This window comes from Meriones unguiculatus, chromosome 9 (assembly GCF_030254825.1).
Source record: "Meriones unguiculatus strain TT.TT164.6M chromosome 9, Bangor_MerUng_6.1, whole genome shotgun sequence".
Taxonomy (NCBI): domain Eukaryota; kingdom Metazoa; phylum Chordata; class Mammalia; order Rodentia; family Muridae; genus Meriones; species Meriones unguiculatus.
In genome coordinates this window covers 4,427,358-4,454,271 of record NC_083357.1, presented here as the reverse complement: position 1 = coordinate 4,454,271, position 26,914 = coordinate 4,427,358, and the positions used below count along the sequence as shown (strand labels likewise).

Here is a 26,914-nt window from a genome sequence, read left to right as displayed (position 1 = left end):
TGGGGCTAAAGGCTAAGGATTAAGGCCAGCCTGGAGCTACACAGTGAGATTCTGTCTCAGACAAAAGTACAAAGCATTAACTATATACACTGTGCCTGAAATACATCCCTCCAAACAACTGTTAAAAGGATAAAAGCCAAGGTCTCCCTCTGTCATCAGACTGCTCTAGAAAGGCCCATTGGTGTCCTCTAGATCTACAGAGGAGCTTTGTCACGGTCATCACGGGAGTCATCACCAAGGCCTTGCCTTGGCACTAAGAACTCCCCTAGAGAGTGAGGACCTAAAAATACAGGCATACAAGGGTTCATTTGTCACATAACAGTTTATCAAAAAGACCTTTGACCATGCAAGTAAAGAACACATTTCTTTTTGCCCTGCCCAGTGACTTTTATTCAGCTTTATTTTGAAATAATTAAAAAACTTAGAAAACTTTCAAGAATAGCACAAAGAACAATTTCTCCTTTAGCCAAATACACTAATTAAATATTTTTTTCTTTGTTTCTTTCTTTGTTTCTCTCTCTCTCTTTTCTTCCTTCCTCCTTCCTTCCTGTCTTCCTTCCTTCCTGAAGATGAGAGAACTGCTTTCAGAAGTGGGTCTTTCTTTGTGTGGATTGGGGACCTTGAACTCTGGTGCTAAGGTTTGGCAGCTAGTGCCTTAACTCACTGAGCAACATCATGAACCTCCAAATTCACTATTCTCAAAACATCTTGCCACATTTTCTTTCCCATACATATATTTCTTCTTTTGAGATGAGATTCCATATATTCTGCTTTTTAAAACATCTCAATACTCAAGAGAGAGAGATCCTTTAGCTTGTTGGGAAGAAACCAACCTAGCCACTCTATTTATCTAAACCCTTACAGAATTCTTTTATGTATTTTTACATATTTTTATTCTTGTTTATCTGTATACTTTTTAAAAATAGAATGTTGGAATGGGGTCCATATGTGTTATATCTCCTTACTGATTATCATGAGGGAAGACTAATGCTCCTGAATACACACTCAGCGAGCATGCCAATAAGTAGACACCTAAATGATTTGCCTGGCTTTTTCTTCTGCTTTGGCAACAGCTTCAGGGAACCAGCCCTTTTTCACTGGATGTAGTTATCAGGACTGTTCTTCAAAGTGTGCTGTCCATGAAATGAGCATGCAATTCAATATAGTTTTGTCAGTTTCTCTGTGCCCTTTCCATCTTGAAGAAAGGGACTTTCTAAGGATGGTGCCTCTCATTAGTTATCAACAGCTCCTTCCTGAGACTTAGTTTATAAAGAATCTAACGTGTGTGGGTGTTTTGTCTACATGTATGGCTGTGCACCGTGTGCAGGCCTGGTGCCTACAGAAGCCAGAATAAGGCATCTGATCCTTTGGTGCTATAGTTACAGAAGGTTGTGAGCCACGAGGGATGGTTGATCTAGCCTAGGTCCTCTGGAGGAGCAGCCAGAGCCTTTAACTGCTAAGTTATCTCTCAAGTTCTCTGAGACGTGTGTGTGAATGCTAGGCAAACATTTTTCCAATTGAGCCACACCCCAGCCCATATCCATCCTCCATTCTCTGAACTATCATGCATTCTGGTCATATTCAAAGGCTTGGGTTGGCCAGAGTTTTTTCTTTTCTCCCTCTTCCTTTTTTTCCCCTTCTCTTCCTTTCTCCTTCTTCCCCTCACCTCATGGTAGATACATGTGGATATGGGTAAGTCTTTCTCACTCCTCATCATACATATATAGATAGAGAGGAGGATCTCACGTGGCTCAGGCTGGCCTCACCAAGTAATCAATGATGTTCAACTTCCAATCCTCCTGCATCCACTTTCTGACTGCTAACATTACAAGCATGGACCACCACGATCAGTTTATGTGACACTGGGGCTCTAACCCAGGGCTTTCTCAATACCACACAAGCATTCTTCCAACAGAACCACAGCCCAGCCCATGCCCATCATGTTTTTGAGACAGAGTCTCTCAATGAGCCTGGAGTGCATCACTTTTAGCTAGGCAGACTGGCCAGTAAAGCTTCAGGAATCCACCTTTTGCCTCCATTCCCAGAACTGAGATTACAGGCTTGTGTTGCTACATTCTACACTTGGCTTTTACATGGGTCCCTGGGAGCAGAACATAGGCCCTCCTATTTGTGGAGCAAGTACTTTAACCAGTGAGCCCTCTGTTCAGCCCCCAGAGTCAGGTCTTTTTTCTTTTGCTTGTAAAAAGAAGCCCCTAGTCAGTAAAGATGATTTTAAAAAAGTCTGTTTTCAGAAATTTTCACCTTCTGGAATTATGTATCCAGTAAGCCTTGGGTACACCATTCCCCATGGCTCCATGTAGCAGTGCTTTATAGGTTAAAGCTCTGCTGTTTACTCTGACACCCTTTTCTTTATGCTCCCAGAAGTCACCATTTTGGAAAAGCAGAGCAGCTTATCTTTGTAGGCTTTGGAGTATCTCCAGAAAATGGGCTGGAAATAGTCGGAAGTTATTTGAACTCCTTTACCAAACTATTTAGAGGATTTAGGGGATTTTAATCCAGTGACATGGCTACTCTAGCTGGAATACAGATATGCCCTTAGTACACACCTTTAATCCCAAACATTGAAGGTTAAGTTAGTTTGTAGAAGGATGCACCAATGTTTGAAAGTGATGTCTGATTGAGGGACAGACAAAGTGACAAATAAGAGAAAGATTTGACAGAATATGTCAGGATACGATATGCCCAACTCTCACCAGAAGAGACGGGAAAAAGAGAACTTGAGAGAACAACACAAAAGAGATAGAACAAGCCAGAGAATGAGAACGAGTCAGAAGATTAGAGTTTATTGCCAAAGTTAGTATGAGGCCAAGCAGAGCATTCAGTCAGAAGCTGAGAGAAAAGCCAGTTTGAATCAGTAAACTTGGAGAGGAGTTTGAACAAGAACAACTGAGTTGAACCAGCCAGCAAAAGTTCAGAAAGAGTTAGAAAGGGTGAGCGTATTCAGCAGTAAGTCTCAGAGGCTGAAACCATTTTAGGTCTAGATTAGATTGTATGGAGGCTAGAAGCTTCCAGGACTAGACTGAGGTTAGCAGACAGAGGCAGTAAGCTTCCGTCAGGCAAATAAAAGTTACTTTTACAAAACTAGCTCCGCCTGAGTGTTAATGGTCATAACACACAATCTGTCATTAGCACAGTGGCTCATCATGGACTACCTACCTGCCTGACTGATTTTAAGGTTTGCTATTAACAGGAAGTAACCACAGTGCTCTTTGTTTTTCTTGACAACCTGTTCCTACTTGCTGTGAGCTATTAGCAGGAGCTCACACATACACAAGAACACAAAAATATCTTCAGAATGTCATTTAGATAGTGCAATCACATATCATGGGAGAAGATTCTCATCAAAGCATATTCATAGCAAAAGGGTCCCTAGAGAGAGTTTCTCTCCCCCTCCCTCTCCCTTTCTCTCTCTCTTTCTCTCCCTCTCTCCACTCCTCTGGTCACTTTTTTGCCCTTCTCCCTTGCTCTCCCCCTCTTATTATTCGGTACAGTACTTGGTTTTCTCAATCATTTATGAAACGTTGACTTTACATTCCTGTGGACAAAAACTTTAGTCATTTAATAAATGTCAATGGCCTGAGGTGTGGCTCAGTGAAAGAATTCTTACCTAGTTTGCTCAAATCCAAATCCCTGGATTTGATCCCCAGCAATTCAACAGAAAAGAAATAGTAAGTAAACCAATGAGCAAATATTTACTTGTGTATAATGGATCCAGTGTTGGGGGTTGGTCTGATGCATTATTTTGATGCTAATTACTGGCCCTGAAGATCTGGTTCCTGCCTTGATGGACCTATTCTTGTTGTGTAAACTTGCCTAAGACATTACACCTCACTGATTCATTAAAAGGCCTAAAATCTGGGAAGGGCACAATGTGGTAGGCATGGCTAAGGTTCAGACAGATGGACGGAAGAGAGGAGGAAGGAGGACGCTATTAATGAGTGAATGTGGAGAAGAAACCACGTAGGTCAGGAGAAAGGACTCCAAGAATGGCATGGATGAGAAAGCACCAACATGAAAAATATAAACAAGTATTTATAAGATTATGGATGGAAGGTAGCCTAGATGAGGATGGTTAAGGCAGATGGCATTGGATGGGGGCTGGGAGTTGGATGGTAAGGTTGTTGAGACAGTGTAGGTGAAATATCTGCCCAGCCCAAGGTAAATAAGGCAATTATAAAATCTAACAGGAGTCTGGTCTATTTGATTGTGATAGGCTTAATAATGATGCTGTGATAATCATAGGACAAATAATAAATGATATTTAGCCCAACACCATTTTTAATTTTCAACAACAGTCCAGAATTGTGCTAGGTGCTGATAAAATAACAGAAAGCAGAAACAGAGCCCTTACAATGTTTATAGTACAGAGGCCACACAGTCCTTGGTCAAGATGTCATATCCAAATCAACAAATTTTTATTAGTGCCAGTAACTAGAAAGATAAATTCAAAGATCTTTAAGGGAGGTTAAGGGTAAACAATTTCCCCCTAAAATATATGCTCCATAATTCCAAGTACCATTTCTTAAAAGGCTGGAAGATCACTCTACTCCTATCCTACTAATCTGTAAACAGTCTATAAATTCAGCAGCCTGCTTCTCCCCCTACACTGCAATGATCTAGTTTCTCTTTCAGAAAAAAACCTAAGGGTTTTATTTTTTTATTTTCTCAGTGCATCAACTAGTATTATTTCAAAGCCAAATAGAAACCGAAAATCACCTAGAAAGGATATTCTAAAGAATAAAAGACTAGCATTTCACAGACAAAACAAAAAAGTAAGTACATCTGATTTTCATTGCTACCAGAAGATATCAAATTTATAGGGTAAATAGCACAAATTCACTATTTTAAAATCCCAGAGAACAGAAATCTGGTATGGCTTCACTAGGCTAAAACTGAGGTGTTGGCAGGTCTGTGTCCCTTTCTGGAGGCTGGAGGGGAGCACCACTTTCTTTACCCCTCTACCTTCCAGAGGATTCCTTCATTCTGTGGCTCATGGCCTCCCTTCTTCAATATACAAAGTCCGCTGCTTGAGGTTGAGTCCTCTGCCACATCTCTCTGACCTACTCTGTTTCTCTCTTGCACTTTTAAGGTCTTGTGTGATGAAAATTAGGCCTACTCAGATAATCCAAAATAATCTCCTTAGCTGGACTTCTGTACCTTAATCATATCAGCAAAATCTCTTTTTCCATGTACTATAACATGTTTGTACATCCCAGGGGATGTTAGAGTGATGTCGTCCCCACCCCCCAACTTTACATTCAAAAGCTGATTTCAGGCCGGACTTTGCTACTGTCATTATTATGAAGCATCTCCTGTTTTAGTATTCTGTAAACATAGTTCTCCATCACCTTCTGATTGGTTAAATAAAGAACATTCAACTGCTGGGCAGGAGAGGATAAGGCAGGACTTCCAAGTCCAATAAGAGGGTCTCAGGTAGGTAATAGAGGGAGAAGAGTAGCCTTTTGGACACAGATGAAAAAGAAGGTTCCAAGGGGAGAGTACGATGTCAGGTAAAGGCCACATGGCTGGGAAGTAGACCAGTATTATCAGGCTAGAATAGTTGAGTACCTACCCAACTATTGTGCCTGATGCTTTTAATAAATAAAAAGGTCTTTACTTCATTGTTCAGAGCAAGGGTGGGCATAGAAAACCATACATTTACATTTGGCATCCAAAGTGGTAGGCATATAATCCAAACTAAGACAGAAATCCAAGTTTAGAGCAATCCTGGGTAGAAGACAAATTTTTTTTGTTTTTTTTTCCCCCAGCAACCTCAAGCCGCCCATAGCAGTGTGGGGCATAGACCCTCAGGACAAACCACTACTAGTTTTCCCAAGCTTGGCAGATTGGCCCAATATCATCCTGTGGGGCTTGTGAGCGTTCATGGGTTGGAAAGGCAACTACCCTCAGAGTGCTGCTCTGAGCTGCAGCCCTTGGCGGGAACTAGGGGCACACCTGGCAGCTGCCCAGCACCTGCTGCAGGGAAGGGGTCGGGCCTCCAGGGAGAGTGACCCGGGTTCTGCCATGCAGGCAGCTGGATCTCTGCTGGACTGGCTAAACTAGTCCTGCAAAGACTGTACCCAGGTGGCCTTGTGTGCACTATGCTGAGAGAGACGTAAGTGGCCAAGGCTGCATCAAACAGGGCTGCCAGCTGTTTTCCATGATTGTGAGGCTTGGTGTGAACAGAGATCATGAGTGGCAGCCCAGCCCAGGGTGGCACATGGTCCTGGGCAAGCCAGGGAACTCATGCCAGCCTAGAGAGTGCTGCTTCTGCCGCACCAGCAGGCAGAATACAGTAGCCAGAACTGGCAGAGGGGCAATGGCTGAGCCAGCCACTCCAGGTGCTAGGCTAAACAGAAGGGAGTAGCACACAAAATAAATCCAAGACCACCTGAGCACAGACGAACCTCTGATCAGTTAAGTATGTTTGGAATTGTGCTTAAGTGCAAAAACAGAAAAATGAAAGAAGCAAAGTAGCTAAAGATAAAAATATAAAGGCTAAAAGCTACATTCACTAAAAGCTACAAACTAATTACAAAAAAAAAATTAGACAGAAATAATATACAGGTAATAAAGTACACAAAGAGAGATTGAATTAAAATTAAAAAGACCAAGCCATGTTAAATTCTTAAAACTGGCAATCCCTAGAGGAAAGTTTAGAGAAAACTAAACATGGAAAAATACATTAAGTTAAAAAGCAGCAAAAGAAAGATAAATAAATGCACACAGAAAGTAAAATCTCAGGCTGGAGAGATGGTTGAGAGGTTAGGAATACTCACTGTTCTTCCAAAGGTCCTGAGTTCAATTCTCAGCAGCCACATGGTGGCTCATAACCATATACTGTGAGATCTGGCGTGCAGGCAGAATGCTGTATAAATAATAAATAAATAAATCTTAAAAAAAAAACCCACGTCTTTAAAAAAATTATATTTTGCTACAACACTATACACAGTGTTTCAACTCATGTTTAAGGTAGTATACTTATGCAACTCATGAAAATATAATGTGAAGTGTAGTCTTTAAACGCTACTATGATGAACTGTTTAGGCTACTTAAGAAATGCAAGTTAGTAGTCAGTCGAACTTACGGTCATATTAGACACCAGTTTAGTTAATCACAGAAATATGCTTTGTTTAGCTTCCTGTACATGTTTTCAGAATTACACAAAAAGTAAATAGCTAGAAACAAGCAATGTTTGCCTATTCATATGTGCTATATCTATAGAATATGGCATTTAAAGATGTTTCCTTAATAAATAGTTTTTTAGACAATGAGATACATCAGCTCCTGGCAGCACCCCCATTCTACTTCAATGAAGATGATTGGCATTAAAGAACCTCCATATGGAGTTTGCTTCTAATGTGGGAAGCTAGCCACTGACCAAAAACACTGCCCTTGCTTCAACTGCTGACAGAATACTATTCAAGCTGTGGACAAGCAGGACACAAAGGTTAACTGCTGAACTTTGCAAGGACAAGGTAAGCAAAGTCCTTCATAATTCCTATATCTCAGAAAAGTCTGACTTATATTGGGCCAGAAGGCCAAAGATAGATGCTCCAACATTGTGGAGAAACCTTGGAGGACTGTCTAGGAAGCCAGCTGTTGCTGGTGGTTGGTCTGGTGCTCTATGCTGACTTCTGGGCCCCAAGATCTGGTTACAGTCCAGACAAGGGCACTGTCACGTACTCTGATCAATACTGTGTAAACTTTGCTCTGAATGATCTCTGATTGGTTAATAAAGAAGCTAGATAGCTAATTCTGGGCAGAGGAGATAGGTAGGAGGGACTTCTGTTTCTGGCCTTGGAGTGTCAGGTAGGGGAGAGGAGAAGGAAAGAAAGAAGATGCGAAAGGATATTGCTGATAGAGAGAAATAGCCCAGACAGGACTAACATGGCAAGGAACTTGGGGCACGTAGCTGGGAAGTAGTCAGACTAGCTTAGAAGACTTGCATGCAAGAGTATCTGCCCAGTTATTGAGCCTAAACCTTATTAATACTTTTAATAAGTCTCTGCATTATTTATTTAGGAGTTAGAGCTGGTGATTATACAAATCCCCCCAAAACACAAATATCTTTTACAAGCTATCTCTGGCATTTCTATAGTTTTGGAAGCTGCCTCCTCTTTATGTTCACTCAGGATTATTTATCTTTCTCAGGTCTCTGATAGGGTTGAAGACTAGTTTTGTCTCACAATTGTTTAGGACTTCAAAAAATGTTTCAATGTCTAAAAGGATATTTATAGGTTGGTAAATGCAAGTTAGGATAGAAAGTCAATTATAAACAGAACTTTGAACTCAACAAGATAGGACAGATAGTGGAATACTTTCTCCAATGTTGCCAAATACAAATGAACTGGACATTGTGAATATAATTCTTACCTGGTTTTCATAATTGTTCTTATTGTATATAGTTATTGTAAGAGAAAGAGTCGTTTATTGGATTAAGGGGAGGGGAGATATTTTAGTGTTTTGTGCACTGTGTTTTCAAATGCTGACTTCTGTGCCCTGCAGGCATATGGGGCTTTGCTATTGTCATTATTAGGAAGCACCTCCTGTCTTACTATTCTGTAAACTTTGTTTTCCATCATCTTCTGATTGGTTAAAAAAAAGAGCTGAACAACCAATAGCTGGAGGGAGAGGATAAGGCACTTCTAAGCTCAGTGAGAGTGTCTCAGATGGGGACCAGGGAGAGAGGGAGGGGTCACTATACGGACATGGATGAAAAAAAAGAGATGTCAGGATGAGACTTAGATGACAGGTAACAGGCCACATGGGCTAGGAAGTAGGTCAGTATTATCAGGGTAGAATGGCTGAGTATCTGCCCAGTTACTGTGCCTAAAGCTTTTAATAAGTCTAAAGTTCTCTGTGTCATTATTCAAAGGAAGGGCAGGCACAGAAAACCATACATTTACACAGTGATTGCATGTGGACATCTTTTGGGAGCCATTATTCTGCCTATTTCAGCAGACAAGAAAAATATTCTGTGTGAGGATAAACCAAGCAAAGATGCATTGAACTATGTGGACAAAGCAATAGGTACAAGATAGTCTCTGTTTTTCTAGACAGCCTGAGGCAGTGGTATTAAGGATACTTCCTCATTTTTATTTTTAATTAATTGATATGATTATGATTACTTAATAATTATATAGCTGATCCTGCTTTAAACATACTGCTTCAAACTCCCAGCTTCCATTACTGTGTATGTCTAGCATGTTGACAATTAATTAATTACTTTTTTCAAGGCAGAGTCTCACTATATAGGTTGGGTTGTCCTGGAACTCACAGAGATCTGCCTGCCTCTGCCTCCCAAATGCTAGAGTTAAAGGTGTGTGCCACTACGCCCAGTTTATATTTCAAAAAAAATTTTTGTTTCCTTTGGTTTTCCAACTTTTCTACATTTACAACAAAATACTTTGAGGCTTGTGATGTAGCTTAGCAGTTGAGAATTTGACTAGATTCAGAAGTCTCCGGGTTTAAGCACCACCAACACCCTCTCTTTTTCATATGTAAAAAGTAAAAGAAAATGATAAAATATTTTTTAAAACTATGGTCATTTCGGAGACTATTCTTATTAGAAAATACTTATTGATCTGTTTATGGGTGAAATGTTATGATGTCCACACTTACTGTCAAAAGACTGAGAACATGTACAATGGTTGTAACTTTGAATCAGGGAACTACATGTTTATTATAATTGTATTGCAATACATAATTTATGCTTATACAATAAAAAGATTGGAACATGCTTTGAAATGCAAAACTTTAGTGAACAGAGATTCTGAATTGATTCTATATTACTCTCACTCTCATTTTCTTCTTAAAAATTTTATTATTGTGTATGTGTATGAATGAGGCGTGTATAGGGGGTTAAATGTGTCATGACATACAGGAGGAATCTCTTGTGTCTGTATGGAAGCATCACTTGTCAATAAAGAACTGTTAGCTGACGCAGGAAATAAGGAGGTGGGAGTTCTGGCAGAATAGAGTCAGAGGCAGATTCGCCTCTGTTTCTGAACAAGATGGATATATGTTGGGGTTGGTCTGGCGCTATAAATTCTAGTGCTAGTTACTGGCCCTCATATATTTGTCTGGTTGCTGCCCAGACAAATATATCCTCATACACACCAGCCTTTGTTTTGTAAATTTTACTCCACCTAATTCAAAGCTAATTGGTTAATAAAGTTGCTGAAAGCCAGGCATGGTGGTGAATGCCTTTAATCCCAGCACTCTGGGAGGCAGAGGCAGGCAGATCTCTGTAAGTTCCCAGCCACCCTGGTTTACAAATGTAGTCCAGGACAGCCAAGGCTACACAGAGTTAACCTTGTCTTGAAAAACCTAAACAACAACAACAACAACAACAAAAAGTTGCTGAAGCCTGTAACTGAGCAGAAGAGAAGTAGGCAAAGCTTAGGTTTCCAGGCTTGGGGTCAGAGAGGGACCATGAGGCTGGGAGGAGAGAGAGAGAGGAAGCCAGAGAGAAGACGACTCCGTGGGGCAGCAAGAACCATGAGTTTGTGGCCATGAGACCCGACGGAATAGAAGCAGCTTAGGCAGAAACAATTATGACAAGTAACTTGGGGTGTGTATCTGGGAAATAGCTTAGAGGGTTGTTACCTGCCCAGTTATGGTGGCTTAAAGCTTTTATGAAAACCAAAAGGTCTCTCTCTGCTGGGGTCAAGAAGCTAACTAGAGTCTAATGGACTATTCACCAATAAATATATTAAACTGAGGCGAGGTAATCAGCCATGTGGCACACATAGCATAGAACAAACGGGCAATAAGTTAAAAGTTAGTCAGGAAACAACCCAAAGCTTATGCCTAGGCATTTATTCATGAAATAAAGAGTTGTTATTTTGGGAACTGGGATGTGGAAAGAACACTCTTCTGTTACAATGACAGTCATGTGGAGTTCAAAGAACTTTGTGGAGCTGTTTTGTTTTTTTTTCTTCCAGTTTTTGGTGGGTTTGAATTTAGGCTGTCAAGCTTGTGTGGCAAACACATTTACAGCTGCCTTATTTAGAATTTTATTGCTGTGAAGAGACATCATAATTATGGCAACTCTTATGAAGGAAAACATTCAATTGGGGATGGCTTACAGTTCAGAGGTTTGGCCCATTATTGTCATAGCAGAGAACATGCTGGCATGCAGACAGATACGGTGCTGTAGAGGTAGCTGAGAGTTCTCTATCTGAATCAGCAGGCAGGAGGAAAAGAGTGACACTGGCCCTGGCTTGAGCTTCTCAAACCTGAAAGCCCACCTCCAGTGACACACTTCTTCCAACAAGGCCATGCCTACTAATATTGCCACTCCCGATGGGCTTATAGAGGCCATTTTCATTCAAACTACCACAGCAGTTGAGCTATCTTTCCATCCCCTATTTCCAAAAATAACGTTTGCTAGTCGTGGTGCTATCCAACCCATAATCCCAGAATTCAAGAACAGGTACAGGTGGGAAGATAGAGAGTCTGAAATCAGCCTAGGCTATTTGGTAAGACCCTGTCTCAAAACTAGAACAAGGGGCTGGAGCGATAGCTCAGAGGTTAAGGGCACTGTCTGCTCTTCCAGAGGTCCTGAGTTCAATAATCTACATAAAATAAATAAATCTTAAAAAAAAAACCTAAAACAAAAAACAATAAAAAAACCCACTAATTTCCCCACAGCATTTCAAAAGGTTGTCAACATGCTAGACATACACAACAATGGAAGCTGGGAGTTTGAAGCAGTATGTTTAAAGCAGGATCAGCTATATAATTTGAGGACTGAGTACAGATGAAGAGAGCACTTGTTAAAAAAGTAACAGAAAATGTCAAGACAGTGGAGTCCTTCCAAGCATCTGAGCACAGGCCCTACACACAGGCTGTGCACACGTGAAACCATCTGTATCCACAGTTTGTAAAGACTCCATAGATGGTCTTCCCACTCCATCTCAATGCTTGAATGCCAAGTGTTCTGGTTTGTGGGAGGCGGGTGATAACTGAGGAAGAGAGGTGCTCTAGAGTGCTATACCCATCTACAGGTACAGACCTCTCCACTCCACACCACCTCATCTTTTCTAGGGATCCTTAAAGTCCAGCACCAGACAGAAATCCCATTCAGTGAGAAGGCAGTGCTGCGCAGTAGCAACGATGTATATCTCTAAAAGTCCAACGGAGCTAAATAGTGACTCACAAATAATTACTAACAAAAACTGATTTTCAGAATGCCATAGTTTAATATAAATATAATTCTTTAAAACACCTTTCACTAGTTATGAACACATATAAACAGTGTCTCTGGTATTTTACTTGGGAATGAAGATATTTAGAAAGAAATCAGATACATCAGTAAATTCAGAAAGAAAATGCCTCGTGTGTCTCTGTGACCCAGCCCCTTTATTCTTAAGCCTTTGCCACATACCAAGTAACATTCTTAAGTTAGTTTTGAAAGGCAAGAGGACACTTTCAATAATCAAAATGAGCCTTACATAAGAGTGACAAAACAAACCCAGTTTCATGCCTTCTTTTCTTCCCAGCACACGACTTTTGTTAGCGATATCAACTGTTTGTCACTTTTAGAAAAACGGTTCTTACTGTTGACTTTCCATCTCTATTAACTGCTGTAGAATTTTAAGAGGGCATGCCTCAGATGGCTGAGAACATGTCGAAGGAGAGAGCTGACAAACTGCTAGTAGTACCAGACTTGGCACTTAGGAGTGTTCTGAGAGGACTTCTATTTGAATAACCACGGAGTATACATCCCTATCAATCAAGAAAAATTACTAAAGATTTATTTTTATTTTTATTCTGGGTGTGTATGGTGATTTAGGATTTATCATTGAAAAATCTTAGTGTTTGAGCCTTCAGATCCATTTCCCTACCTATAAAATAGGGTCAATGCTACAGTATAGAAATGTTACAAGATAGTAACTACAGATTTAATAACATTTTCTTTTCTGGGTCTCAGACTTCTTGCTTGTGTAATGAAGGAGTTAGATTAATTGTGATTCTTTCTGGAGTTGATACTCTGATTCCCTCTTTTTATATTTGCAGGAATAGTGTGTTGAATGAAATATAAATGTCTTTACTTGTCTTTGGGTAATTATTTTTCTTTTATTTCCTGAAGAACCGGGAAAGCAAAACAGATGAGCAGTGCTTCTGGAATGTGGTGGCAACTCCACCCTGGACACCTGGGAAACGATGGGTGTTTCCACTGAGGAGGAGAGTCTTTCTTAATGGGCAGAAAATCAACTTTTTCCCCCTTTTAAATACAGGGTCTTGTGTAGCTCAGCCCAGCTTTGAATTCCTTCTGTAGTCCAGCCTGGCTTTGAATTCTTGATCCTCCTGTTTCTGTCTCCACAGTGCTAAGGTTACAAGTGTGCACTACCATGACTGGCTCAGCTTCAATCATAATATACCAGCATGTGTCTTTAAAAATACTAATGCTCACACTTTTGATATCTGAGTATGCTTGGCTTCTTACTTAGCAGCTGAGTCCAACCTGTGGCCCACAGGCTGAAGTCAGGATAGCTAGGAGTGTGGCCCAACACAAAATTGTAAACTACTTAAAACATTACATATTTTGTAGTTATTTTTAAAAGCTCAATTGTGAGTTCTTGAAAGTGACCTATGTGTACTGAATAGAAGGCTCAGCAGTTAAGAGCACTTAACTCCTGGATTCAGGGCCCAGCACCCACATTCAGTGGCTTATGACTGCCTATTAACTCTAGTTCTAGGGGATCAGAAGCCCTCTTTTGGCTTCTTCGGGTACCAGGAACTCAAGCGGTACACATACATATTTACAGACAGAATTTAAAAACATAAACTAAAAGTAAACAAATCTTTTAAAGTATCTGTTTAATAGTAATAAAAAAGGTGAACTTTGTAGATGACAATGTTCTCTTTCAATACTAGAGGTTTGGATATGTCTGCCTGGAAAGTATGTAAATCATTCCATGACTTATTGTATCCAAAGTAATTAGCCGGAATCCAATTAGGCCATGATGGAAGGCTATATACTAACTGAATTTACAGAACTGTCCCCAATATATCTGTCATGAAAATGATACCCATTTGAATGGTACTGTGATAATAAATGTACAATTTTATCTTCATTTTTCCAAGATTGAAAAGTGGCCTAGATCAGCTGGGCAAGGTGGCAACAGTCGGGGAGGCAAAGGCAGGTGGATTACTATGAGTTCGAGGCCAGCCTGGTCTACAAAGTGAGTACAGGATATCTAAGGCTACAGAGAAACCCTGTCTCAGAAAAAACAAACAAACAAACAAACAAAAACCAAACAAAAATAGCCTAGACCACAATAGTGGCAATTTTACCAGTCTATAAAAAACATTAAAAAAAAAATTAAAAGGAAACGAGAACTATACCACCATGAAATATTACCATTCCAGTTTTTAAAATCCTGGAATGTTTTTAATTCAATTAAAATTTTGTATGGCTAGAGAAAGGAACACCCACATGGCCTACAATTCAAAATATCTTATGTATGAGAGTTCTTAATTTAAGCCTTTTCTGTGCCTGCCAAATAACAGTGGGTGAAGAACGCCTTCAATGCACTTGGCATTTCCAGTGCCCCACGTAGTAGGGTAGGATTCTTTACTCTGGCAGGTTGCAGCAGTTCCAAGTTTCCTTGCTAGAAAGCTCACTCTCTTTGTTTAACATTGTTTTTGGGAGACAGTACAGTGGTACTGACTAAAGAGACATTTCTTTTTGATTTGACATTTATGACTAAGATTCTCTAGACACAAACTAGAGATAAAACATCTTGCTCCTTACTGTAAGTGGAGAGCTAAAAGAATTCTATTAGTAACAACAATAAAACAACATTTACAGAGAACCTACCATAAATGGTAAAAGACATCATGTTTGATTATGCAACTTTTATTTTTTATTTTTTTTTTTATTTACTTTGACCTTCTAGAAGGAAAATGAAAATGTTCTGAAGTCTGCCGCACTGGTTACCAGCTCTCTGACTTCTGACTCCTTTCCCACTCACTCTCTTGCTCCTCACTCTCCGGTAATACAGGCTTCCTTCTACTTCCATGGACATTGTGTCTTCTCAGTCTCAAGTCCTTTGTTCGGGATATTGCTTTGGCTTAAATGTTTCTATCTCATTAGTACCAGATTAACGGAGTTACTCCAACACTGCTGGTTGCTGTTTTCTTTTTGTGGTGCTGGGGTGGACCTAAGGCCATGCAAATATTATGTCATCATTCTGCTCCCAGCTCCTCATGTTTGAAGTTCCAGTTTAGATCATTCTCCCATGTTCCTGTTGTTTCAGGGTTACTCCAAATGCAGCAAGAATCTTATTGTGTCTTCATCTAAATTATAAGAAACTCAGGGATTCTTTTTTTTCTTCCATTTTGAAATCTCAGGGCATTTCAGAGCTTCTGTTTCCCAGTGGGTATTCAATTAAATGTTTATAAAATAAATAAAAAATGCTTACATAAGCCAGGCTCGGTGGCGCACACTTGTAATCCCAGCACTAGGGGAGGCAGAGGCATGTGATTTCTGTGAGTTTGCCAGCCTGGTCAACAAGTCCAGGACAGCCAAGGCTACACAGAGTAACCCTGTCCCAAGTGGGGGAAAAAGCTTAAATAAGTTCATAATTCATGCACACAACTCATTAGAGACTTATGAAAAAATTTTTTATCTTACTGATACAGGGTCTCACTATGTAGCCTTGGCTTGTCTGGAACTCACTAAGGCTCACCTCAAACTCAGAAATCCACTTGCCTCTGCCTCCTGAGGGCTGGGATTACAGGCATGCTCTACTACACCTGGTTTGCTTTATTGTTTTTAAGGCTAAAAGTTATCAGAAGCAAAAATGAAAACTCTTCAGCATTTCCTTATTCTCTAGGTCAAAACACCCAGGATACTGTAGTTATCCCATGTATTTGTTGAAATGATGAAGAACTATGAAAAAGTGTGAGAGGTCAGGTCATGGACACTCATATTACCATGAATTTAAGCTTCAAGTGGGCCTGTGCGCTCACGCACACACACACACACACACGCTTTTATAATGCATTACATATTCTTGCCATTCACTTTGTGCTGCTCCTACTTTATCTTCTAATAATAACAATATCTGATTTTCATTCACACATTAAATATTTACTTAGCCACTGTGCCAGGCACACTGATGTACTGTTTTAACAGGCTCATTTTATTACTTGCCATTTCTCTTCCTAGAAATTCAGTAAACCATTCAGCAAATTCCCTATTTATTGTAGTCCTTCAATCTTCTTTCAGTTTTTGTTACTTCTTCCAGAAGGGTGTCCCTGAGTTCTGAATATATCAAAATAAAATATACCTTATTTTATTCCTTCATTCTCAAACCCACTACGCTGGTTATGTGAGCAGAGAGCAGATATTAAGGCTCTGTTCATCCGTGTCCCCTGGACTCAGCTTAGGCCTAGAACCCCAGAAGCAATGGAACGAATGCTCTGTTGAACAATGTGGTTTGATACCATGAAGTTATGTATTATTATATGTTATAGAAGACAAAAAGTGGCCGAAAGAAGTTTAAAGAAGTCCCAGGTTTCCCAGGGAAGGCTGTGATCACAGAAATCTCAAGTGTGAAGTCAACACTGAGTCTAAAAGATTCTCTACTGTCTTAAGGTTTTCATTCAGCTCTGGCCACATTTTTTTCCTTCTTTAGAACAATGACTCCTTATATTACTGGTCTTTCTTCTCGTGATTCTCAGGTTTAACACATATGTCAGGATTGTTAGTTGGGTAATACCCCATATTTTCCCACTAGAAACTTTCGATCCCCGTTTGGAAATGTGTTTTAAAACTTTCTGGTCTCCAGTCGGGCAGTGGTGGCACATGCCTTTAATACCAGCATTCAGGAGGCAGAGACAGGTGAATTTTTGAGTTCGAGGCCAGCCTGGTTTACATACAGAGTTCCAAGACAGCCAGGCTAAACAGAGAAATCCTGTCTCTAACCCACAATCCCCCGCCTCTCTTCCCCCACCCAAAACAACAACAACAACAGCAAAACCCAAAACTTTCTGTTACTAATTCCAGGTCAGAATACACACAGGAATCCTGAGAAACACTGTCGGACCAGTGAAAGGACAGGAATTCGAAATGGAATTCACATAGCGTTTAGCAGAGGAAAGTCCTGGTGTTATCAAATCCAGGGACTTGTGGGATCTGTTCGGTCACCGGTAGGGCAGTGGGGAGTGACTCAGTTGCCCAGAGCTGCGATGGCTGCTGCTGAGGCTTTCTTTTGCCCGGATCTATCTTCTTTACGTGTCAGCATTTACTGTGAGAACTACAGTGAATACATTTAGTAAAATGTTGGTACCTTCTTACTCATCAGTTGAATCAGGAAGTTGCCGCCGTGTGTTTTCGAAACACTCAACCCCTCAAAGTTTCTCCTGCCCTTAACCAAAATGGTCGTTAAGGGGGTCCGGAGGGCTGAAGCTCCTGGCCCTTAACAAAGATGGCGCCGAGAGGCACGTTAGCTACGAGTTTGCCCTCTTCTGCGCCCGTGACAAACATGGCTTCCAAGGCGTCACCCACATGACCTCCCCGGACTACGGCACGGGAGACGGCGCAGGAGGGCCCTTGAAAAGGGTGCGCGTTCCCGTGGCGGTGCACCGGGTAGGTTTCAGTCAGAGTCACTATGGCGGCCAGCGCTGGCGAGGTAAGCTGAGGCGGCGGCGGTGGGGGCCGGCGGCGGCGGCAGGGGAGGGAGGCCCCGGCGTTGCGTCCCGGATCCTGCTCCCCGCAGCCTGCCCGAGGAGCCGCGGTCGAGGTCGTGGCCGGCGGCCGGGCCGGCCGGGCTGGCGAGGGGGCGAGGGCTGAGCGAGCGGGCACCGGTTCCTGACCGCCGTTTGTTTTGCTGTTTCTCCGACCAGGGCGCGAAGTTTCCTGCCTCGGCCGCCACCGCCTGAGCTCGCCGCACTGGCCGCGCGGCGGAGGCTGCGGCGGAGCCAGCGCCGGCCTCCAGGCCTCTCCCTCCCGCTCCGGGCCAGCCTCCCTCCCCCACGCACCGCCGCCCTCCGGGAGCCGCCGGCCCCCGACATGCGACCCTCGCGGGGACGTCCTGAGGCGAGGCGGCCCGCGTGCTGAGCAGGCCGAGCCCCGAGCTCCGCGGGACCGACTTCCCGCCGGCCCGGGCGCCCCGGCCTCCGGGCTCAGCGCCTGTCCGCCCCGGCCTGCCGAGCCGGGTCCCCGCCCTGGTCGCGGGGCCAGCCGCCCGGTGCCGGGACTCGCGGCTCAGTCGCTCGCCCCAGCCCGGGGTCGCGGCCCGGCTCCCTGCGGCCCGGGCCCCCCTGCCACTCCCGGCGGCGGCGGCGGCGCAGCGGGGCGATGCCCCCCGGCCCGCTGGCCCTCTAGCCCGCTCGGCCGGTCCCCTCACCTCCTGTCAGCCCCGCGGCTTCTGAGCCCCGGCGGCGGCCGCCCGGAGGACCTTCCGACCGCCCCGAGCCAGCCCTCTTCATGCTGCAGTGCCGCACCGTTTCCGCTACCGAAGGGGAGAAGCGGCCGGGATCGCAAACAAAACCCGAGAACTGGTGTGTGACTCATCTGCTCGGATACCTCCCGTCCCCGAACTGTCTTCCCGGAGTTTTCTCGGCCGAAGCTGCCCAATGTTTGAGCCTTTTCTTCCTAGGGAAGATAGACTGAAAGCTGCCAGTTGGGGACTTTTTTTGGTCAAGAAGTCTCTGTATTTTGAAGGAGGTGATGGGGCTTGCGCTGACTTGTCTTCCTGCCCAGTTGAAGAGTTGTTGATGTTCACTGGTTATGCTTAGACAATGCGCAGTCTGTTTTAATTTAAAAATTTTGGGGGGCTAGGGCTATAAGCTTGTGAAGAGCCTTCCGAACCCGGAGGAGCTCCTCATTGTCCCCGGTAGAGACAACCCCCCAGCCTGTCCTCGATGCCGTCAGCCTTGGCCATCTTCACTTGCCGCCCGAACTCGCACCCGTTTCAGGAGCGTCATGTCTACCTGGACGAGCCCATCAAGATCGGCCGCTCGGTGGCCCGCTGCCGACCAGCGCAGAATAATGCCACCTTTGACTGCAAAGTGCTGTCAAGGAACCATGCTCTGGTCTGGTTCGATCACAAGACGAGCAAGGTAATGTCACTACAGTGTCTTACAATAACGTATGCAGGATCTCAGGGTTTGTTCCCAGAGGACGCGTTTCTGCGAGGCCATGCAATCAGCTTTTTGTGCATCTGAATTCTAGTGGAAATTTAATCGAAGTGGTTGAATGGAAAACAGAGAAGGTATTGTTATTAAATGTCTCAGTAGGGCGATGGCTTCCTGATAACTTGGTCATTCCCAGTGAAATCCCAAACCCTAATTCGTTTAGGAAAAGTAGATAGTGAAACTTGACCTCCTGCTTTTGGAGAGGTGACTCCACAGTCTAGTGCTTGGTTAAGCAAGCAGCAGTTCCCAAAGCAAAGCCGGAATCTGTGGCCACTGTTACAGCGAGGCTCAAGTGTCACTGTGGTGAAATGGAGTTAACACATAGCTTGTAGTTGATTTCGATTCAGGGCCTGTTTGGTGCGATAATTGGACTGCAAACTTAATTTTTTTGTAAGGGTTGATACATATTTGCCCCATGAAGTAATTTGTAAAAATTAAAGGCATTTTAATTAAGCTGGAATTATTACGTTTTCAGAGTTTTGTTTACAAGTTGGATGAACAGAAATCTATTGCTTTTGAAAGTCACTTTTTAATTTCTTTGGTAGGTAATGTATAGTTATACAATGATATGCAAAAACTAGTATTAATATATTAGCTTATTAAACTATATCCGATATTGTCAATTATATATAATATAAAACACACACACACATATATATATTATATTATATTTTTAAGGCAGGGACTAGCTGGCCTGGAACTCATCCTGTAGATCAAGTTGGCCTCAAACTCAGAGATTTGCTTGCCTCTGCCTCCCAAGTGCTGGGCTTAAAGGTCCCCAGGCCTGGCCTTTCTTTTAACTTTTAATCCACTTTAGCTTGTTTATTTTGGCACTGTATCTTGCTAGTTGTTTATATTGAAAAAAAATCCTTTCAGTTTTTCAAAACTGTGTATGTATGGAGAATATTTTAAAGAAATCGTCTTTGGGCCTAAACCCAAGGTTTTACTTGAAAACTACTGAATTAATTCCAACTCAAAGTAAGTTACATAAGACTAATAGGATTGTCTCCAATTTTGTCTCCTGACTTTTTGCCCCCTCTTCCTGAGTGACATGATCAAGTCTTTTTTTTTGTTTTGCTTTTTAAAGAATTTGTCTTCAAGAGTGGTGTTTTGAAATTAAAGAAACTTGAGCCTCTAGAGGAAGAAAGTAGTGTATGTGCAGCTACTGCAGGAAGGAAGTAATGAATAAACTATATATTTTTAAAAGAAGGAAAAAGATCCCTAAGTGTTATGTGCTTGCATAATGCCTATAACCTGGTCTGTGTGTAGGGTGAGAACTAGACAGTGCGCTAACTTTTTTCTGTTATAGGAGATACTCTTTAACCTGTGAAAAACCCAAGTAACAGACACCTTTCTTTCCTTCCTGAAAGCTGACATTTAGGTGCATTCTTAGATGACCTTGATTCTTTGTAAAGGGGTGTAGAGTTCTTTATTGAATTTCTACATTATTTGACTACTAGTGCCTTAATTCAACCAGCTTCTACATTGTTACCTTTTTATGTCCTTGGGAAACAGGTCCAGCCTAATCAGAGGACAGATTTGCTTACAGTACACAGCTTTGCCAACTGCAGTTCTTGTTTTGAGAAATAGTGCCTGGCGCAGTTCACACACCTGTAGGCCTACCTCTCAGGACAGGAAGAATGCTTCATGTTTGAGTCTAGCCTGGGCTACTTAATGAGTTTATTTTCACCAACGTACTGGGTGGGGGCGGGGGATGTTTGGATGTGGGGGGAAGAGTGAACCAAAAACAGTGGTTTGTGGATTTCTGTTGTGCTGGGGAGTCTGGGGAAGTTAATAAGACATTTCTTTTCATTTTTAGACAGGAACTCTTCAAACTCAGTACATGCCCATAAGTGGGAATTCAGGCTTTTGCCAAAACAGCCAGTTTATTAGTGTTGAGGAGTGAACCCAGGCCTTTGTACAAGCTAAGAAAGCACTCTACCAACTGAGCTACCTCCTAAGCCCAGAAATTGTTTAATACAATGGCAGATAAAGAAATAATTTAAAAAATAGAAGTTAGTGAAGTTGATAACTTTGTCCCAATAGGCATTTTGCCTTGGAGGTAGGAAACTGGAGTAATGTGCCCTTTGGTTGACTTTGTTGGAGAGCATTTCTGCATTTGCCATTATGGAAGGCCTAGTAAAAGCTGGAAGAAGTAATATGCACTTGAAGCATGTGTTTTGCAATTTTGAGACATGGTCTTCTCTCATCTGTTTCTAAAACTGCTCAAGGCAGTGTACTCTTTTGCCTCCTCAGTGTTAGGATTACAAGGATTAGCCACCATGCCTGGTTGTTTGAAACTTTGATTATTCAGCAAATAAATGTGTACTTTAGATAACTGGCAAAATGTAGGCAGATTACACATTTGGGAATTTACCTTTGAAGTAAACTTGGAGTTTATCAAGTGAAAGAAGATAGAATCTTGGATGGGCTTGAGTTATCAGGGATGCATAGGTGATACTTTTTAATGTTACATGGAGAGTGAATGATGATTTTGCCACAGTGTGTTCACTAGTCTTACAGTTAGTTCATCCTAGGGATGTTGTTGACAGCTGCCTTCTTTGTGGACTCCAAGCTCTTCAATTTTTATAGCAGATAATAGATAATTCTTCAATTGATTCAGAAATGTCACTAAGCAAGTAAATCTATCCATATGGTAATTACACAGAAGGGATTATACATGAACATATTTGAATGGCCTTATTTGTTAGTGAATTCCAGAGAGTTTTGGCTGGCGATCACAAAACTGTCAAAGTCACCATTTAAGAAAAGTGATGCAATGTTGTATACCGTGGGGGCCTGGAGCAAAGAAAATACAGCTTGATTTGTGCCATTATGTCCTATGTTCTTCTCTTCTAAATGTGGTTCTCAGCCTGTGGGTTGCAACCCCTTGGGATCTCATACCAGATATCCTGCATATTTACATTATGATTCATACAAATAACAAAATTATAGTATGAAGTAGCAATGAAATAATTTTATGGTTGGGGATCACCACAACATGAGGAACTATATCAAAGGGTCCCAGCATTAGGAGGGCTGAAAACCACTGCTTTACAGGTTAACCTAATCCTCAACTCTGTGTGGTAGGTGCTTATTTTTCCCTTATGAATATGAGAAAATTGAGGGATAGGGAGATTAGGTTAGGTTAACACCCCTCAGTAAATATTGCTAATAAATGGTAGAACCATGATTTGGGCACAGGTGTTTTGCTTCTTGACTTGTTATCTGCAGGGTCAACCTCATAAATACTGCCATCCCAAGACTATGACATTTTAAACAGGATGTGATTTTGTTACTGCAAACACCAGGTGACAGTAGAAATGAAAATGATTAAATGTCCAAAAGCAAACAAACAGATTAATTTGTATTAGTTTAACGTGTCTAGTAGGATTTCTATAACAACTGAAGATTAGGGATAGCTACGTGGATTGTATAGTTCATGGATGAAATGCAAATTCAGCAAGACTGAAGGACTTAGAAAAAAGGCCAAGTGGAGTTAAGAATGAATCAAAGGAGAGGAGTTTTGGGAAGGAGGAACTGCTTAGGAAAAGGCATAGAAAAAAGAAGATATTATGTGTTCCAGGGACGTTGCGAAGAAGTCATTGCAACAGAAGAAAGCCAGATTGTTTCTTCCCTTGACTTGTCTAAACATGACTGCTAAGGCCCTAGATGCAGCCTTTGGGAGAATAGCAGTTATGTATATATTCATTTTTATTTCGTTTGTATGTTTTAATAGATTTCTAGGATTTTTTTTTTTTGTTAACGAAGTAAAAGTTCTTTGAGAAACGCTAGTTTTTTGTGAGAAAGTTGTCTATCTGATAGGTTATACTTAAGGTGCATTACTTTAAATATGTATAGGAAGCAAGATTGTATTTCCAAACCACACGTATATTTCCTTTCATGTTACTTTTTGCAATATCGGAAAACTCATGAAATATTTAATGTAATGGGTTTTTAAAAACTCAGCTTGGGCAGGAGAGCCAGCCCCTGTCCCTCTCCTGGGCAAAGTGGGAGAGCTGGCCTTGGGGGCATGGATGTGGGGGAACTGGCAGGCTGACCAACTCAGCTACCACCCAGGCCCAGATCCAGGGCTTTGAGTTGGCTCACCCCAACACCTGTGCTGCCTGTGGGCTGCTGGATTGTGTGAAGGGGCAGGATCTCCGTGACACAGGGCAACAGCAGGATATACTGGAGGAGTTCCAGTGGGGATTGACAGTGTCGCCCAGGCCAGAGGCCTTTGCGTCATTGCAGCGAACTTTTGCAGGTAAAGCTGCTTAGGCAGAAGGGTGTCCTGTGTGACACACCAAGACACACCGCCCCTTCCACAGCGAGATTTGTGTTGTTTTCATTTTCATGTTTTGTTTTCTTCCCTTGGAGGAGAGTTGTAAAGGTGGAGGGCAGATGTGGAGGGATGGAGAGTTGAGTGTGATTGGGGTGCATGATGTGAAATTCACAAAGGATCGATAAAAGGCTTTAAGAAAATACTGCTTTTTTTTTCCTGCCAGGAGAGACGATGGCTCAGCTATTAAGAACAATCACTGGTTGCGCTTTCAAAGGCCCCAGATTTGATTCCCAGCATCCACATAGTGGCTTCCAACTATTCTAACTGCACAGCCAGGGGTCCAGTGCCCTCTCTGGTCTTTGTAGTCACTGCACACACGATACACAGTGTTATATGGAGGCAAAGCACCCGAAAAAGAGTAGTTTATATACTTAATCGTCCCCTCCCGTCTAGCTTGACTTTACTCCTTAAATTCATTCTTCTTGGCTTTTTGAGACAGGCTCTCAAAAGGCTCTGGCTGTCATGGAGCTTTGCCTAGTGAATGCTGAGAATAAAGGTGTGCTCTGCCACACCTGGCCTTGAGTTACTTCTTTACCATCTTAGGCGCCTATTTGGCTTTTTAGAATGGTATTTATATTGGCCTAAGATCTGTCCTCTGGTGAGTGCGAAGTAAAATGTTTGTCATTTAAGAGTTTAAGTAGAAAGATTGTGAGCTTGATTATTGTTTGGTAATTGGAGGCTTTGGAGACGAGATCTTGTTGTATAGCTCAGGCTAGCCAGAACTTAGTATCCAGTCCAGGCTGGACTTAATCTCCCTAGGCTTAGACTGTAAGTACGAACTGCTCAGTTTGGCATGAAATTGGTTCTTAATGGCAGTTACTTTATATTTGAATCAAGGAAAATATGACTGGTTGGGATGTAGCTCCATGATAGAATGCATGCCTATCATGCATGAGGCCCTAATTCCATTTTCCAGAATTTCCAAAGGAAAAAAAGGGTGTGTATGGGGTGGTGTTTATTCTAAGAACTTTCTGGGATTCCTTCTTCCCTCTGGGTGTTATAGGCAGATAAATATTCCACACTCTTGCTCAAAAAAATCTTGATTGTTTCTCCATTAATTGTTTTTAGTATTAAAATGTTTTTCACAGACATATCCTCTTTTGTTCCTGTTTTTTTCTTTCATATAAAACTTAGAGTAATGGGGACTATAACAGTGCTCAGTGTTCCTTTTGAAAAGGAGTGCCTTTTCTGTTTTTTTGTCTTCCAAAATGACCTTTCCCTTTTATCCCTAAGGCCGAGTTCCAGGGAGAAACTTTCCCTGACTGTCTGAAGAATAGATAACTTCTTTCTCTCTACTCCTATAGAATTTTGTCTATAACTTCATTATGGGACATAGACAACAAAATAAGTGTAATGCAAATGCCCTGTTGCTCTGCAGATGTGAGCTCTTGAGAACAAAGAATAGGCACTCTATAAATGTTTGAATGAGTGAAAAGTGAACAATACAGCAGTCTGTTTCTACAAACCATTGGTGGATTGAAGCGCAGAAGGTCATTCAAGTTAGTTTTCAATTTGAAGTTAAGGACTTAATTACCCATGTGTATTCTTTGTACAGATTATTACTTATTGAGAACTTGAAATATGCAAGTATCTTGCCAAGTATTTTGGGTTTTTATATAAACTTGTTTTTAGTGATATTAGTTTTGAACTAGTATATTTATATCCATTCTCAGACAAAAATAATACTTTCTTGGGTGAGTATGTTTTATGTTTTTAAATATTATTTTTATCTGTACAACATGTTTAGGAAGCAGGTAGAACTGTTGCAGTCTGACCTTAAAAAAAAAAAAACTCATGGAATAATAATAAGCCAAAAGTGCTAGACATTTATTCTGAACCTTTCATGGACTTAACAGTTGTAATAAAACTATGTCTTTTGCTGCTGCTGCTGCTGCTGCTTCTTCCTTTTCTTCTAAATTTCATTAGTTTTTATTCAAGGGTTTCACCATGTGGTTCTGGCTGTACTAGAACTCATTATGTAGATCAGGTTAGCCTCTAATTCATGTAGAACCATGTGCCCCATGCCTAGCTGCCTTTTTTTTTTTTTTTTTCTGCTGGCTGTCGTTTTGCCTTTTTTTCTGGACAGGGTTTCTCTGTATAACCCTGGTTGTCCTGGAACTCACTTTGTAGGCCAGGCTGGCCTTGAACTCATGTAGGTGTGTCTGTCTTTGCCTCCCATGGGCTGAGACTAAAGGTGTGCACCACCATTCCTGGCTATGTCTTTTGCTATTAAAAGGCAATTTAAGCTTTTGTTTATGGTATATAAACAAAAGTTTGACCATTACAAATTTTCAGCAACTGAAGGAATCCAGTAATCATTTCCCTAGGTAGATGATGTTTTTCTAAACTCACTCCACTACTCCCGCTGTTTTTCTTAGATTGGGGTTTAGGTACATGTGCAAATGAATAAAATAGCCTTGGACAAACGTTTTAATGCAATACTGGAAATGGAACCTAGCTTTCCATGGCCATTCTAGGAGGTGCAATACCAGTGACCCCATCTAGCAAAATTTTTAAAAATTTATTTTTGACAAAATTTTTTAGCATACAAAAGAATAGATTTCGTAATGGTATTTTTTCGTACATGTATGTAGTTGTACTTTACTCATATCCATCGCTTCTGTTGTCTGCCCCAATGGTCCCCTTCTTCCATTTTGACTATGTACATTTTTTTATGCTTGAAAGATAAGGTGTGGTGCATGCCTGTAATCTCTTGAGACAGGAAGATTGCAAGTTAAGGCAATCCTGGGCTACATGGACTTGGGGAGTGTTAAGCACCTAGTTTAGAGGGAGAGCATGGGGATCTGGGACATTCTTCAGCACGTGAACACAGTTAGGTATGACTGGGTGGGCTGTGAGCCCCGAGCAGCCCCCTGTCTTTTGCATCCATAGTACTGGATTACAAATGCATGCTACTATGCCTTTTTTTTTTTTTTTTTTTTTTTTTGAGACTGTCATAATGTCCAGGCTGGTTTCAAACTTGCAATCTTATTTCCCCCTCCCAGTTTCTGGGATTACATCTCCTGCTTTGAATTACAGTGCAGTTTGAATTTTTTTTTTCTGTTTCCTTAGTGTGAATATCTTAATCATGATTGGACCTTTGTTTTAATAAGTTTAGTAGATGGAGAAATATTTGTTCTCAAGACCAATTCTGATGCTGTTGAGAAGTTGCAGTGCTAGAGTTTTAATGTGGGGATCAAGAAATGGTAAAGATACTTTAAAGCCTAATCTGAACCTGAGAAGTGTGTAAAAATTCTGCTGATCCAGTGGATTTGTGATGATTGCAGGGACATGGAGGGAGTAACACTATTGCTTTGAGAAAAATAAAGTATTAATTTTAATTACTGTTGAACTTAGATTGGGACCCTATGTATTCCAGGCCAACCAGCA

At 41.6% G+C, this 26,914-nt stretch overlaps 2 protein-coding genes across 30 annotated transcripts in view; one reads left to right on the top strand and one right to left on the bottom strand.

The window, feature by feature from the left end:
- Dennd6a (DENN domain containing 6A) overlaps window positions 1-18,523 on the bottom strand; it is a 117,529-nt gene extending 99,006 nt beyond the window's left edge. The window contains exons 1-2 of one of the 2 annotated variants that reach the window (XM_060390744.1): window positions 18,390-18,523; window positions 6,801-6,889 (exon numbers count right to left, since the gene is read on the bottom strand). In XM_060390744.1, the coding sequence (XP_060246727.1) occupies window positions 6,801-6,842 (42 nt within the window). In that variant the 5' untranslated portion in view covers window positions 6,843-6,889; window positions 18,390-18,523. Of the gene's footprint in view, window positions 1-6,800; window positions 6,890-17,330; window positions 17,482-18,389 lie in introns of those variants that run through there. The other variant, XM_060390743.1, reaches the window with a different exon arrangement.
- Window positions 18,524-18,583: 60 nt separating this feature from the next.
- Slmap (sarcolemma associated protein) overlaps window positions 18,584-26,914 on the top strand; it is a 119,777-nt gene continuing 111,446 nt past the window's right edge. For 25 of the 28 annotated variants that reach the window (XM_021656021.2, XM_060390741.1, XM_021656018.2 and 22 more), the window contains exon 1: window positions 18,585-19,104. In XM_021656021.2, the coding sequence (XP_021511696.1) occupies window positions 18,907-19,104 (198 nt within the window). In that variant the 5' untranslated portion in view covers window positions 18,585-18,906. Of the gene's footprint in view, window positions 19,105-26,914 lie in introns of all 28 variants that reach the window. The other 3 variants (XM_060390730.1, XM_060390727.1, XM_060390732.1) reach the window with 1 other exon arrangement.